The sequence below is a fragment of the Dermacentor variabilis genome, chromosome 1 (assembly GCF_050947875.1).
Source record: "Dermacentor variabilis isolate Ectoservices chromosome 1, ASM5094787v1, whole genome shotgun sequence".
Classification (NCBI taxonomy): domain Eukaryota; kingdom Metazoa; phylum Arthropoda; class Arachnida; order Ixodida; family Ixodidae; genus Dermacentor; species Dermacentor variabilis.
In genome coordinates, this window is record NC_134568.1 from 224,823,864 (window position 1) to 224,838,650 (window position 14,787).

At 45.4% G+C, this 14,787-nt stretch overlaps 1 protein-coding gene across 6 annotated transcripts in view; it reads left to right on the top strand.

The window, feature by feature from the left end:
- tna (Zinc finger MIZ domain-containing protein tonalli) overlaps positions 1-9,163 on the top strand; it is a 312,918-nt gene extending 303,755 nt beyond the window's left edge. For all 6 annotated transcript variants that reach the window (XM_075669850.1, XM_075669841.1, XM_075669829.1 and 3 more), the window contains 2 exons: positions 1,886-2,299; positions 3,547-9,163. In XM_075669850.1, coding sequence (XP_075525965.1) covers positions 1,886-2,299; positions 3,547-3,720 — 588 coding nt within the window. In that variant the 3' untranslated portion in view covers positions 3,721-9,163. The remainder of the gene's footprint in view (positions 1-1,885; positions 2,300-3,546) is intronic.
- Positions 9,164-14,787: the final 5,624 nt, after the last annotated feature.

Sequence of the window (14,787 nt, forward strand, 5' to 3'; positions counted from 1 at the left end):
ACATGTATGGCGTTTGCTATATCATACAGTTATTTTATATGGCAGAACCTCGTTCATACATTTTGGAAAAAAACATACTATCCAGGAAAACATACAAGTTGAATTCACTCAAATGTCACAGTTTCACCCAAAAGGCATTGCATTGATAGAGATAGCAAAGTATTCGGCCATTAAATGAAGTAATGCTCATCGTTTTATGGGCTGTGTAGATTGCAGTAAACATTCTCTTACTAACTAAAGCATAGTGTAACATGCCTACAGACACATGAACAGAGTTCACTTGATGACCGCGAGCATTGGCTGTCGCTACGCTGCCGGGATGAGCACCGGGAGCTAGCTGGTAGTACGTGTGCTTGCCCTAAAGCGAACGTTCCGTACTGTCCCTCACTTCAGCATTTCAGCTATGTGGCATGTTATAGGTGCTCTCTGGCCACATCTTCAAAAAAACTCAGCAGATTATGTGAAATCCAACGTTGGGCACACATTCATGTCGGCAGCTTTCTCGGCATGCCCCACCCATACATAATCGCCAATACATGGCACTTGGCCGTGTATGCACTTGGCCGTGTGCGCTCGCTTATGTCATCTCCAACGTTTGCCATGTGGAAAGACAGTGCGCATCAAGGCACATAGGCTGGCTGTTGGCTTCACAGAAGATTACATGGCCATCAACACGCCGTGTGGCCCAAGCCAAAATCGTTGGATGAGCAGGCCACACACATTGACAGTCGTCCAAGTTTACTGGAGATGTCTGTGCGCCTTCTCTTGGTGTTGTGGCTGACGACCGCCAGTATGTTCAGCTTTTCCTTTTTTTTCCTTGAGGAACAAAGACATGCTTCCTCAATGCCATTGTCGCCACTGTCGAACAGACCAGCACACGTGTTGCATGAGTGAGCTGTCTTCTTGCCTGTGGCATTCCTCGCTGTGCAATCGTTGCAAAAGGGCAGCACTTAGCTTGTTCAGCCAATTTGCTGTCATTGGGCTGCTTTCATTTCTGCAAGCAATGTATGTTGCATTCAAAGAGGTGGCAGAGAACAGCACTGCGTTTGGGTTATCACCCATTAAATGCACGAGGCATGTTTCCAACAGCACTACGCTACATGCACTGTCAAACAGTTAAATGCAGATGTTTATCGCGATAGGGTTAGCGACAATAGCTGTGAATGAGTAGGGCGATGACCAGCGAGGAGTTTTGTTGGTACTGGAATAGGAAGCTTAACGCGTGCCTGCCTTTTCATGTGACAAGGGCAGGCGAGTACTGCTGGAAAGCTACTGCAACGGGCAGCTACTGTTCTGAACCACGCGTGCCTCGCGCCTTTTCGTGTTTGCATAAGATCTAGTGGCCAGGAAACATATATGATTGTAGTATAACAACATACTGAATGTTGGTAATCAAAGATTGTTTTCCAGAATTGTATCAACTGGTAAAAGAGAAGCAGAACTATATTGGGTCACTTCTTGTTGTGGATAATGAACGTTGACGCCAGGAAATGGTGCTTAATGGCATCGTATCAATGAGGTCCTATTGTATTATCTGAAACGGGTGAGAACTGTAGTTTCTTTTGGAAAGTTTTGGAAGGATGTCGTTTGGGACACAGTTGGTGCAGGCCCAATGTGCGACATTAAAATTTATTTATGTAGAAGCAAAATGCCTCGTAGCTGTATAATTTTGAATAAATGATCAGGACGTAGAGCATGGCCTGCCGTAAATGTTTCTCTGACATATGTGTAGACTTCAAAAAACTGCCACAGTTGCCCTTTAAGTTGACAGCAAACCTGTCTTAATTTTATATACCTTTTCCAGTTTCAGCAGCTAGGTGTGCACATCATGTTTGGTAATGAGAAAGAGACTGTTTCTGCTATAGCAGCACAATGCTTTTTGCAGCAAATGATGCCAATGGCCAACCACCACCAAGATCCTCCAGCACCGCAAAGCAGTTCCTCGAGCCGCCACCCAGGTGGTGGTGGGCCAGGATCTCAGAACTCTGTGAGCAATGCCCCAGGGACACCAAGCACATCCGGTGTGGCTAGCACCCCAGCATCCAGCCAGCCACAGGCTCCTCCGCAACAACAGCAGCAGCAGCAACAACAGCTGGGGCCGCTGTCAGTAGGGAGCAATGGGCCTCAGACACCTCATACCCCGCACACTCCTCACACACCAGGAGGGCCACCCAGTGTGCCTCCACAGGGCTTGGAAAGCAGTGGAGGGCCAGACAGCCTAGCTCCTGACCTCAGCGAGCTGAGCTTTGACCCTGCAGCCGTGATTGATGGGGAGGGCCAAGGCCAGGAGGGTCTCAATGTGAGTAGGAGGCATCTCATTCTTACTGTACTGTTGCCACTATTGCTGAACTTGTGCTGCTTTCACAATACAGTTTTGAGCCAAAAAAGGTCTTCAGATAGTGGTCTGTCAAGATAGTTTGTTTGATGAGGGGCGATGTTCATGAAAGCTTCTTAGCTCCATGTGTAGCAGTTCTGTTGGCCTATCACTGCATGTTTGTGGCTGCACAGCCTTGTAAAGGAGTTTGGGAAACACAAAATCAATTAGCTAAACCGAGGACCAAGGTGTGACATAATGATTGGATTCCAATTCCATTCTTTGGTTAGCACATCAGCATGCCACCATTATCGTAATAGGTAAGGAAAGAATATAAACAAAGAAAAAAATTGTTGCATTGTCCGGCTTGGGTTTATTTTCCTGCTAGGCTTAACTAGAAAGCTTACATTATATAAAAGCAAAATAGCTGAGGTATCCTTGCACTTTTGTATGACTTGGTGCCTCAAAGCTGACTGTCTGCTGATGCATGCGCTCTTTCCACCTCAATTTGACAACAGGACTTCCTCTGTATTGTGCGTGCTGCATACCGGCATCAGACAATTTACATTAAAATTGTCTACGCTTCATGTATATCGGGCTCTTGTGGTCAGCAAAAACACTAATATTGCTGCTGATCATTTTTCCTAAAATGAAGCCACAAATGTTGCTTTGGAGAAAATAAAGTTGCATATCATAATTACTAAATAGCTTCTGAACACAGCACATACCCTCCACTTATGAACTACTATCTTGGCAACGCCGTTGCTCAGAATTTTGTTGTTGGGGTAACTGGGTCACTCAGTGTTGACAAATCTAGCTGCAATTTCGGCAAGGATTACCCTTTAGCACATGGCTGGCTGAAGTAGTAATTGGCTGTGCCTATTGCTTTGTAACAAAGAAGATTAAACACACTGACTGCATTCATTAGTCATTACCCATCTTGCCATTATGTTCACTATACAACACAAAATGCAATTGAACTTAGGTGTCTTCAAATGGAGGCAAATGTGGCCTGCACAATTTCATTACATTCCCAGGAAGGTGTTGTGCTGCTGCTCTTCCTATGTGTTGGAGGTCACTGAATGAGTGACAATAAGTGTGACACTTCTTTGGTATGACAAAACCAGTACAACCACCTGCTCTTCTTCAGCTTATCAGTGTCTGCTGCTAGTTAAAATTGGGATTTCGGTTTCATGGAGGGCATTGCTTAATTAAGTGTTTCATTTGTGCAGCTGCTTCCTGAGAGCTGCGTTGATGCCATGGAGCTTCTGTCATACCTTGACCCGCCGGACCTAGGTGGTGGTGCTGGTAGCACAGGCAGTAGCCATACTGGCCAAACTTCAAGTTCAGCTGCAGGTGGGAGCACACCAGCCAATGACGATCTCCTTGCTCTGTTTGAGCCTTGACTCGTGTGATGAGAACTACTTTGTGCATCCGAACAGAGCCGACACGACAGAAACAGCACCCAGGGGCAGGCGTTTGGCTCCGTGGTTTGCAGCATATTGTGATGCAGTTTGAGACTGATGCAGCTGTGACATTCACTGTGTGATTCTACTGACCGTCATACAAGCAAGCACTTTTGAAGACTGTGCATGTGCATCAGAACACCAAAGATAGGGATGCTTCGCAGGGAGGGAAGCTGAACTTTGAAGCACTTGTGATTGCGTGAGTGTATGGCTGGTTGTTCGACAATAACAAAATCATCAAAAATTTGCTTGGAACATCTCAGAATTTGTCATTTTGAAGTCTTGCTATGTGTATCTACACATTAACAATGCAGCTTTATTTTCTTATACGATTTTAGCAGGTGATGGTGCGAGGCAGGAAGTGGTTTGTCCAATGCAAGAAGTGACTACATGCAGAGATTATTTGTGAGCACTGAATTTTCTTGCACTCTCACGGCTACTGTGAGAGGCTATAGGTTGACACTTAGTGGCCATCATCCCGTGGTCTCATGTTGTTGGTATGGTCAGGTGCCCGGAATGGGGACGTTGGCACCACTGTGTCTGGACGCTTGCGTCCTGTTGTCCGCGGTGCTGAATGAACAGGCCAGCCATCTCAAGCAAAGCGTCGTGTGTGCCACGATGCTAGCTAGAAATCTCAGCTTTGGAAGTGCTCTGCACAGCCAGGACTTCGATCCTTTGCCACCAATTACCTCATTTTGTACAGAAGCCCGTCTTGACTGGTGGCATTAGCCGGAGAAGGGCGTGCAGGAACTGGAGGCGCAGCTGTAATCTCAATGCCCAGTATGCAACCCACTGTGGGAAGAAAGCCACACACAGCTCCTCACTTGTGCTCCATCTAGCGGCAAAAGGAATGGTCAAAACATTGCTGTGACCTTGTGTACATAGGGTTTTAATGGCACATTCTCTGTGTCTCATACTTGAAATTCCTCGAAAAATCCTGGTATGTTGTGTATGCATGTGAGAGTTGCGTCCCTAAATGTTGTACAGCTTGTGGTTTTTTTTTCTTTGTGCGTCCTTTGCTAGCTGTTTTATGTTTTCTTGAGCCCTTGAGTATGTATACATATACATGTTATATATAATATATATATATATATACATATATATATATATATATATATTATAAATAATTATATATATATATGTATATATATATATATATATATATATATATATATATATATATATATATATATAAAGTGTGAGCTTGTGTGTGCTGCAGCCTCCTTGTTCGTGTGGGGGCATAGTCGCCACTCCGTGTTACCGCCAGCACATCTTACATGTCAGTGTTTTCACAGCCCTGACACATGCGCACTTCATGTAGGCTCCCGCTTGCAGTCTCCCGGGTTAGGCATCTGGCAGCATTAAAGACTGGTACAGAACGTTTTTCGTTCCTCAGCTGTTGTGGATATTTCATTGTCTTGTTTATTACAGCCCAAATGTTCATTGAGTTGCATGAAATCGGATTTTGGTGCTGACACAGGATTTCTGATGTGGTATAGGGCTTCTTTTCTTATTTTGCAGTCTCGTGTGCAGAAATTTATATTTGAAAGGCATAACAGGAATCTGAGAGGTTGTGAGGCTACCAGCTGTTTGCAGATTTCTTCAGTAATCTGCACTAGGTTGCTAGTATTGCTTGAAGAACTGACTGCTGTCCAGTTGCTGGACTGGTGGTTATTGCAATTCCAATCTTGTATCAATCCTTTCCTGCCAGTTGCCCTAAAGGTAGTTACCATACACATTTGCATGTCTTGTGCACACAAGTCAGTGATTGCTTTGGAAACAATCCACTTGTATCTTTTTTTTCACCATGGCTGCCACACATCACTTTGTAAATGCTGGATGCTTCCTTGATCATTTGTTAATCTGTAAGCATGAATTTGTGATATTTGAAACTTTAGGTTTTAATCTTGTTCTTGAGTACTTAATTTGTCCAAGTACCTGATTCTTCTAAGGCAAAATGTTGTCCTTATTTTCTTCTTATGACATAGGAAATTATGCAGCCACAAGATAAGCACCATTAGCCAGTTGTGACTGCAACTAAATGCCTTTGATGCTCACTGTTGCCTTTTTGTGCACGTGAGTAGTATGAGTAACGGATATTTTATCTGGAAAGGCACACACTTCGAATTGCAGAATTATTATGTGTTTAGCAGGGAGCAGTGTGATATTAAGACAAAACTTTTCTTGATTTCCATTTAAAATAGTGGGAACATCAGGCCTGTAACTGGCACTTGCGCTCAAAATACAGGCACATTTAGGAGCTAATAAATTTGAATAGTTATTCTCTTTAGTTGTTAAGCATGACACCCATACTCACGGGGAAGGAATTATGGTCTTTGGGTTTCTTTAAGGGCAGTCTTAGAATATGTCTACAAGCTGTCATTCTTTTTTCAATAAAATGGCAACAACAGTGTAGGAAAGGCTGCCTGCAAAATTAAATGTCTGCCATATTATAAGCTTCATTCTTCTACAACTTGCACATTAGAAAGATTGATATGTGCAGCTTAGGAAGAGATGCAGGCTCTTGTGCATATCAAATTGTATCTGTTTATTGTGGGGGCATGAGATGGCTGCCCTTGCAAACAGTATCCACTTGCAGCCGCTTTCTGTTAAGCCAGCAAATTAGCACATGTGAAGCCCATTGCTTTCAGTTACCCATGTCTTGCTGCTATGCAGTACTGACAATCACTTAGTGTAATGTTTTAAGCTGATAAAAATGCATCTGCCATTAAGTCATGGACATGCTTGAGTTATGACTGTCAGTCAATATGAGTGTCATGCTTTGCAATTTAATAATAGAGATCTGAAAGTATTTGTAACTTCCACCTAGACATAGCATCTTCTTGTTGAACTTGTCTTTCTCATTGCTGCCAGGGGATGACCTCCCCAGACCCGTTATACCTCAGAACGTGCACAGCATGCAAAGCACACGAAGTGTTCCTCTCTTGTCTCACAGTAGTTGTGCTGTCCATGTATATAATGTCCAGCACAGGGCAGAAAACTCTTGTATTTCAGCCTGGAGGGTGCAGTGTCCTGTGTTGTGCTCCAAAGCAGTGTAGGTTGCAGTGATGCAATTCTCTTTTCTGTAGCCTAGTGAGAAACGAATAGATGTGTCATAGAAAATGTGCGCTGTAAAAATTGCCATGCGCATGTGATGGCTGCCACTGTTGCAATGACATAGGCTATTGTAAAAGAGCTAGCTATTCATGCCTAGCCTATTGATAGACCACAACAAAGAAAATTTACTATCAAGTTTTATGCTTGACTATCAAAGTCTTTTAATGTTTGAAAAATGAAACTTGATTGAAAGTGCTTTTTGAAGACTTACTTTGAGACTTGAATGGGAGAAGCAAGGTAGTAGATACGAGATGGCAAAGGAAGGTGGTCGGTCGGCACAAGCGAAATGTGTTGTTCCGTCTTGGAAACAAGGACAACAAAACGTGGTGCTCATGCTTTTGTCTTTCATTCTTCACTTTCTCCATGCTATATAAATTCAGAAAAAAAGATGAACTTCTGTTTTCAGTCAAAGAAGCAAACAAGACAGCAAAACAAAACAGTGGACTTGGCTGATGGGTGTAATATTGCAAACAACATGAGCACACACAGCATCTTGCTGTTATGGAAGCATCAAAAAGATGGTACTTGTCTGTTGAATAGCTTATACAAGCAGTCTGAGCTTGTACATACCTGGAATTAATCGTAGCATGCCATGTGGAGACTAGCATGACTTTGCAACATGGCAGCCGGCTTTCACAGCATTCTTTTTGTCTTCCCTCACAAAGCACATGTGCATACAGACACTTTCTTCACCTATTTGTTTTTGCAACTTGTACATATTGTAAAGTGCTTGCAATGCAAAATCCAACTTGAAGTCCACGTCAGCTACACTGCTAGACATTCACGTGCTAAAGTGCTCCTATCAGCCCTATCGCCTCCTTGCACTGTGAAAATAACCTGTATTTAAACATGCCCCTGTTACATCCTTAGATGCTTGCTTACTTGTCGTCCGCTTCATGTCTCTTGTACAGGTCTCATTTCATGGATAATATAAACAAAAAAGTCTCATTTTCAGCTTCACTGCTTATTTTCTTTGTATGGACAGCTGTTTTCACCAGCAATGTTGCTTAGTATGTGAACATAGTGAAAACGCAAAAGCTATGGTGTTGACATGCTGAGCACAAGGATATTCAAATGGCGGGCTATAGGTGGTGCAGTGTGCATTGAAAGAAGGGAGTGATGGCACACAATAAATGTGTGTCGCAAGCTGAGGTGTTAGATGTCCTGTCTAAGCATGTTGTTTGGCAGGCTGTATCAGTGGTAGCTAAAATTTCTGCCCTCTTATTGTGCTTTCTGGTGGGGCCAATAGGAGCACTCGAAACTGCAATAAAAGTACTCCGATGATACCATGTGCCAATCTTGGCAGCACCATGAACACGTGAGCACTTGAGTCATACAAGTGCTTAAGAGAGCATGTTTAAGCAGTTCTATGTGCTCCTCTTTGCCACCTGGAAAGCCTTATGAAAGTAAACTTCTTAAAAAAAGCTGCATGATTTTTTTTTTTACTCTGCTTTGTTTACTTGTCTTAGTGGGCACTTGAGGCTGACAGCTCTATTACCATCAAAAATGGATAATAATTGCAGATGTGCCGTTGCATTCAGCCATTTGTGTGGTTTTGACGTCAACAAGTGGTCGCCAAATTTGGCCGCAGACCATGTGGTGTGGCACATTTTGGCATTTATGCCCACATCAGCTGCTAGGTGATCAAATAGCTTAGTTTTGCAATTGACTCTTGTTGCTTTGCAATTGTTATGCAGTGTTTTCCTTTGCTTTTTTTCCTTGTTTCACTTTGAGAAAGTGTGAACAGAATGACGTGCTGGTTCTCCTCTTCATTTGTCTGGGGAGCTAGAGGTTTCTACTGTTTCCTAGAAGGGTTGAAAAAAATGCAGGAGTTTCATGAAGGCAGAGTTGCGCAACGTACGTCATATCAAACAGTTCCTATATGCATAAAGCACAGCTTTTGAATCTGGTGATGGTGGGGAACATTGCAACGAAACATCCTCCTTTTCTTATTGTTTCATACCAGCACAGAGATGGGAAACACAACAGGGAGTTGTTCTCTTTCCACACATGGTGTCGTTTTTTTCCCCCTTTCCTATTTTCATGCTCCTCATCTTGTTTGGCGAATCATTCGGTCTCATGTGCAACGGGATGGCCTCTTGTCTTCTCATTTTTTGTTCTCTTTCCATTTGCTCGAGTGACCTTAGGGTGACAGCAGCAGCGTTCATTGATAGAGTTCTTGTCCATACCATTTCATGTTCTTCTGTTTGTCATATTTCTAGTGTAGATATCCATATTTATACAATAAAATGTTTATATAACATGAGTCTCGTGACATCTGTCTGCACTGCAATGCTTCTGACTTTGGCTGACATTATTCGCCCACATGCTTGCCTTGGTAATATTATTTCATGATGCTTGAAAGGCCACAGTATCACAGAAATAGCTGGCTGAGCAAATGGAATCTTTCAGCCATTGCTGTACTGAGGGTGTCATTGTGAAGAAGGATGTTGAGCATTGTAGTTGGTAGATTTAGCATCTTGCTACTATGTTAAGATGAATATAATGTTATGGTCGCTTTTTACCGCGTAAGAATTCATGGCACTATAATGTGGGAGAGGTATACTGTCGGCTGGTACTGCTGAAACTCCATTGTGATATTATTCAACTTCATGACCATATGTAAATCTCTTTCTCACCCACTTTGGTTTTGTATGAAGTGATTAGCTTGGACTTCAATGCACTTAGGGCCGTCACACCTTTACCAAATACAACTCTGAAGCTGCATTTACCTGCTTTCACAAGTGGCAGCAGCGACTTAGAGCAGTGTTGAACTCGATGCACACGTAACTATTGTTGCTTTGTCATGCTTTTCACATTTCTGCCACTTTCACTCATGAACTGTGGCCTGCATTGCCTCGCAGTTCCTCTCTTGCCAACGTAAGGTGGCTTAAACACAGTTACCTCCCACTTCGTCAGTAATGCCATCCCGGTGCTGTGGCTAAAAGGAATAAATAAATAGCTTCTTGACATGAACGGCTAGCTTAAACATACCGCTGCTTTCACTGTAGCGCTTTTTTTCAAGCAAGCATTTATGGAGATCTTGTGAGGGCCATGTGATGCAAAATGTGACAAGCAGTTGTGAACTCATTTGACTTACTGTATTCAGTGGCTCTGCTTGGCATGGCTAGACTTTCATTTCTGGTTTTGGAATTCTCGCAAGTGAACTAATGTATTTCGCTCTCGCATGCCGCAAGTGACAATGGCCGAGTTCTTGCTGGACAGGCAATTTATGGCGTTTTGCAGGTATTGCATCCCATAACTGCACAGTGGGCTATGAGTGACAGCATAGCGGTGAACTCTGCATTATGTTAAACCACCTGGAATTTCTTTACCACGCAGCTATTCAAGTACACAGTTATTTGGGCTGAATATCAAAGCCACGACGTGCTCAGCTATAGAGTGCCAGAGCCATTGAGTTAATGCGGCAGTTCACTGCTGAACTGTTCACGAACCAGTGATAGGCGCTTGAGCGAGGGACTGATCCAGGCCTGTGTAACACACACACACACACACACACACACACACACACACACACACACACACACACACACACACACACACACACACACACACACACACACACACACACACACACACACACACACACACACACACACACACACACACACACACTTATATACATACATACATACATACATACATACATACATACATACATACATACATACATACATACATACATACATACTCATGTTTTACTGCTATAGAACAAACCTTGGGAGTGTTAGCCAGCGCCACCACTCACGAACCTTAAGCGCGGAACATCTTTTATGCCGCAGGCGTCACGAGTACATGATCTTTTTTTGGGTGAATGCAACTGGTCAATAAACCCACACATGCTACCTGAAGGCATCAATGTTGCCGGATTCGAGACACTCGTTACGTAATGAATGAGAAGAGACGAGGTTAATTGATCGGCCCGATGTTTATGAATCGTCAGAAGCCAACAAAAAGACACCCAAGGACAACATAGGGGAAATTACTTGAACTTACTAATTTAAATAGAGAAATGATAAAATATAATGGCAATGAAAGTAGATGAAAAAACTTGCTGCAGGCGGGGAACGATCCCAGGTCTTCGCATTACGCACGCGATCACGGAGGAAGAAAACTCAGGAGAGGCCCTGACGTCACTCTTTGTGAAGCGAAAGTGAAGCCGGAAGTTGGCGTTGCTCATGGCGTTGCTCCGCCTATGGACAAGAACGGCACCGAGAGCGCCGCATGCGAAGCAAAATTCTATTAACGCAGTCCGCGGCCAAGGTTCATGAGTGGTGGCGCTGGCTAACACTCCCAAAGTAAGTTTTATTGTAGTAAAACAAACGCCCAAGAAAGTGGATGTGGAACGGCACCGCGGTAGCTGAACTGTTTAAAACATCGGCTGCGTAATCCGAAGACGTGGGATCGTTCACCACCTGTGGCAAGTTGCTTTTTCACCCACTTTCATTGCCATTAATTTATCGTTTCTTTATTTCAATTAGCAAGTACACGCTTTCTTCGCGCTCATTATATATATATATATATATATATATATATATATATATATGTGTGTGTGTGTGTGTGTGTATCGAATGAAGTGCAGTCACACGTAAAAAAGCAAGAAGAAACATTTAATTTTTACGTTTCGGCACATTTTCAAGCACTCGGAGCTATACATTTTCTCTGCAAGAGCGGAGGAAAAAAAGAAGAAATAAAAGCGTAGTTAGCGTATGACTACAGAGAGAGTAAAACATCTTTATTAATAATATTTGAATGGCGAGAGCAGTGTGGGAGGAACCCTCAGTCCAGGGTCCCTAAGATGATTCCGGCGATGTTTCGAGCCCGTTGTATCACAGCTCGGAGGACCTCGGGAGGTCCGTCGCGGAGGGCATCGTCCCACAGCTCTTTGTTACGTAGGGGGTAAAGGAGAGTTGGCAAGGGAGGAAAGAGGTTTGCAGTGCACTCATTCGTGACGTGGAAGATTGTGGGCGAGCTGCCACAGCCAGGGCAACGATCTGCGTAACAGTATGGGTAGAATTTATTGAGAGAGACAAGATTTGGAAAAGTTGCGGTTTGTAACTGGCGTAATGCCACTGTTTCCTCCCGCGAGAAGGACGGCGGTGGTGCGGCGTGGGTGCGACAAATGCGTGTATAATGACGGAGTATGTCTTTGTAACGGAGCAACGGATCCCCCCACTCTGAACTAGTCACCTGACCATGCTGAGTCGCCCGGATGGAAATTTCTCGGGCAACCGCATGTGCGCGTTCGTTACCCGGCAGCGAGGTATGACCAGGGGTCCAGAGTAAGTGGATGCGGGGAGGTGTGGTTGGTGTATTTTGCGGGATCTGTTTGAGAATTTGGTGCGCCGCTCTCGGGATGCCATGTCCTAATAGAAACGCCCGGCATGCCTGTTGCGAGTCCGTCAATATATACACTTCCTCAGGAACACGGATCGCGTATCGAATTGCAAGAGCAACACCGAGAATTTCTCCGTAAGCGGCATTTGTTCCGCGCATTGCAGCAGAGTCTCTCAGGGATTCGGTGCCATCCAAAACTACCGGGGTATAGCCCTCATGAGTGCGTGATGTGTTTGTGTATAAAGTATGTGTTTCCGGGATGTTTGCAAGCATGCGGCCAATGTATCGTACACGGGCTTTGCGCCGCCCTTTGTCATGCTCGGGGTGCATATTACGTGGCAATGGATGAATACTTAGTGCTTGGCGTATCGCTGACGACAAGATCGTTGGACGGGTTTCAGACTCAAGGGGTGGGACAGAGTATCCTAGCCGTGTGAGAAGATGGCGGCCAGTAGGAGTGAGTAAGAGGCGCTGGCGATGGCTGACCCAATGTGCCTCTAGCAGCTCGCCTAGTGTGTTATGTGTCCCTAAGTTAAGGAGACGGTGTGTGGAAGTATAGTTCGGGAGGCCATGGGCCAGCTTCGTCGCTTTGCGAATCATTGCGTCTATGCGAAGTTGTTGCGCTTGGGTCAACCGCTGAAATGGGAGATGGTATGTAAGGCGGCTGATCACGCCTGCCTCCACCAAGCGCAGCAGGTCCTCTTCTCGAAGGCCCGAGCGCCTGTTGGAGACCCTCCGGATCATGGCCAGAATTTGCTCTATCTGGGGGGTCTGGATAGAAGGGAAGCAGTGTAGTTTGACCTGCCATCCGCGTGGACGTGTAGGCCGAGGATACGAGCACGATTAACCTGTGGTATCGGTGTGCCATCCACGTGCACAGTGATAGGGGGAGTAGAGGAACGGCTCCGGGGGCGAATGATTATGAGCTCCGACTTTTCCGGAGCACATCTTAAGCCGCATTTTCTCGCGTACTCGGAAACTGTATCGACTGCTTGCTGCAGTCGGTCCTGGATGGCTCCGTCGGAACCCCGTGTCGACCAGATAGTAATGTCGTCCGCATAAATAGCGTGGGCGACATCAGGGATCTGGTCGAGTAGTCGGGGGAGCCCTGCGAGGGCGATATTGAACAGAGTAGGGGAAAGAACTGAGCCCTGGGGTGTCCCACGTCCTACAAGGCGAATCGTACCGGATCGATGCGGTCCCATTCCTACGGTGGCTGTGCGATCTCGAAGAAATGCGCGGATATAGTTGTACATACGAATTCCACAGTGTGAATGTGCAACATTGCGAAGGATGAGGTCATGTTCAACATTATCGAATGCCCCTTTTAGGTCTAAGGCGATGAGTGCTCTCGTTTGGGCGGACGACGGAGGTCCTATGACTTCCTCCCACAATTGTAAAAGCACATCTTTGGCAGATAGATGAGCCCGATATCCGAATTGAGAGTTAGAAAAGAATGATTTTTCTTCGAGGAAGGGCTGCAGACGCCGCAAGAGTACATGCTCCATGAGCTTACCAATGCAGGATGTTAGGGAGATGGGTCGTAAGTTTTCAACCTTAACAGGCTTGCCCGGTTTGGGGATCAGTGTGATGTCGGCGTGTCGCCATGCTTGGGGAAGCATGCCCTTGCGCCAGCAATCATTGAAGATATGGGTGAGGTGGTTAATATCCGCGTCACTGAGGTTACGAAGGGTGGCGAATCGGATGCGGTCGGCTCCCGGTGCCGTGTTGCGGCGTAGGTCTTGTAGGACCACCCGCACCTCGTCAGATGTGATGTCTGCATGGAGCAATTCGTTCGCCTCGCCTACATAAGGATAGTCAGGGTACTGCGGCGGCGGGCCTGTGGGTATGAAATGCTCCTCTAGCTCTCTGAGGAGTGCCGAGACATCGCCCCTGTACTCGTGCATTAGGATGTGCAGCTGTTGAAATGTTTTTCCCTTTGTTGTGGTGGGATCTGTGAGTGAGCGAAGAATCGACCACGTTTTTGCTGTGCTCAATGTGCCTGAGAGGCGATCGCAAAGCCCTCGCCAGTTATTCCTCGTAAGGATCTCTGCATACTCCTGAGATTCCCGTGTAATTTGATCTATACGTTTCCTAAGTTTGCGGTTGAGGCGTTGTCGTTTCCATCGTCGTGTCAACCCTCTGCGGGCGTTCCAAAGATGAAGTGAATGCGGGTCTATGTCTGGTGTCTCGGTTGTGGTGCGCAGTGTGTTCGTGGTGGCCTCTAGATCTTGTGCGAGAGAGTCAAGCCAGCGTTCGTACCCTTGGCGCTCAGGTGGGTCCTGGCGACGTTCCCTGAATTTCGCCCAATCTGTTATACGCACATTTCGCTAGGGCCTGCGCGCACCCCGTAATGACAAAGTGGTCGCTACAATGTAGTGGTCACTACCAAGGTGCTCCTCTAAAGGCCCGTGCGCAACGACTGGGCCAGTATTGCGCACGAAGGTAAGGTCAGGGCAGGTGTCATGAGATACGCTGTTGGCCATTCGAGTGGTGTGCTCTGGGTCGGTAAGCAGTGTGTATCTCATGTTA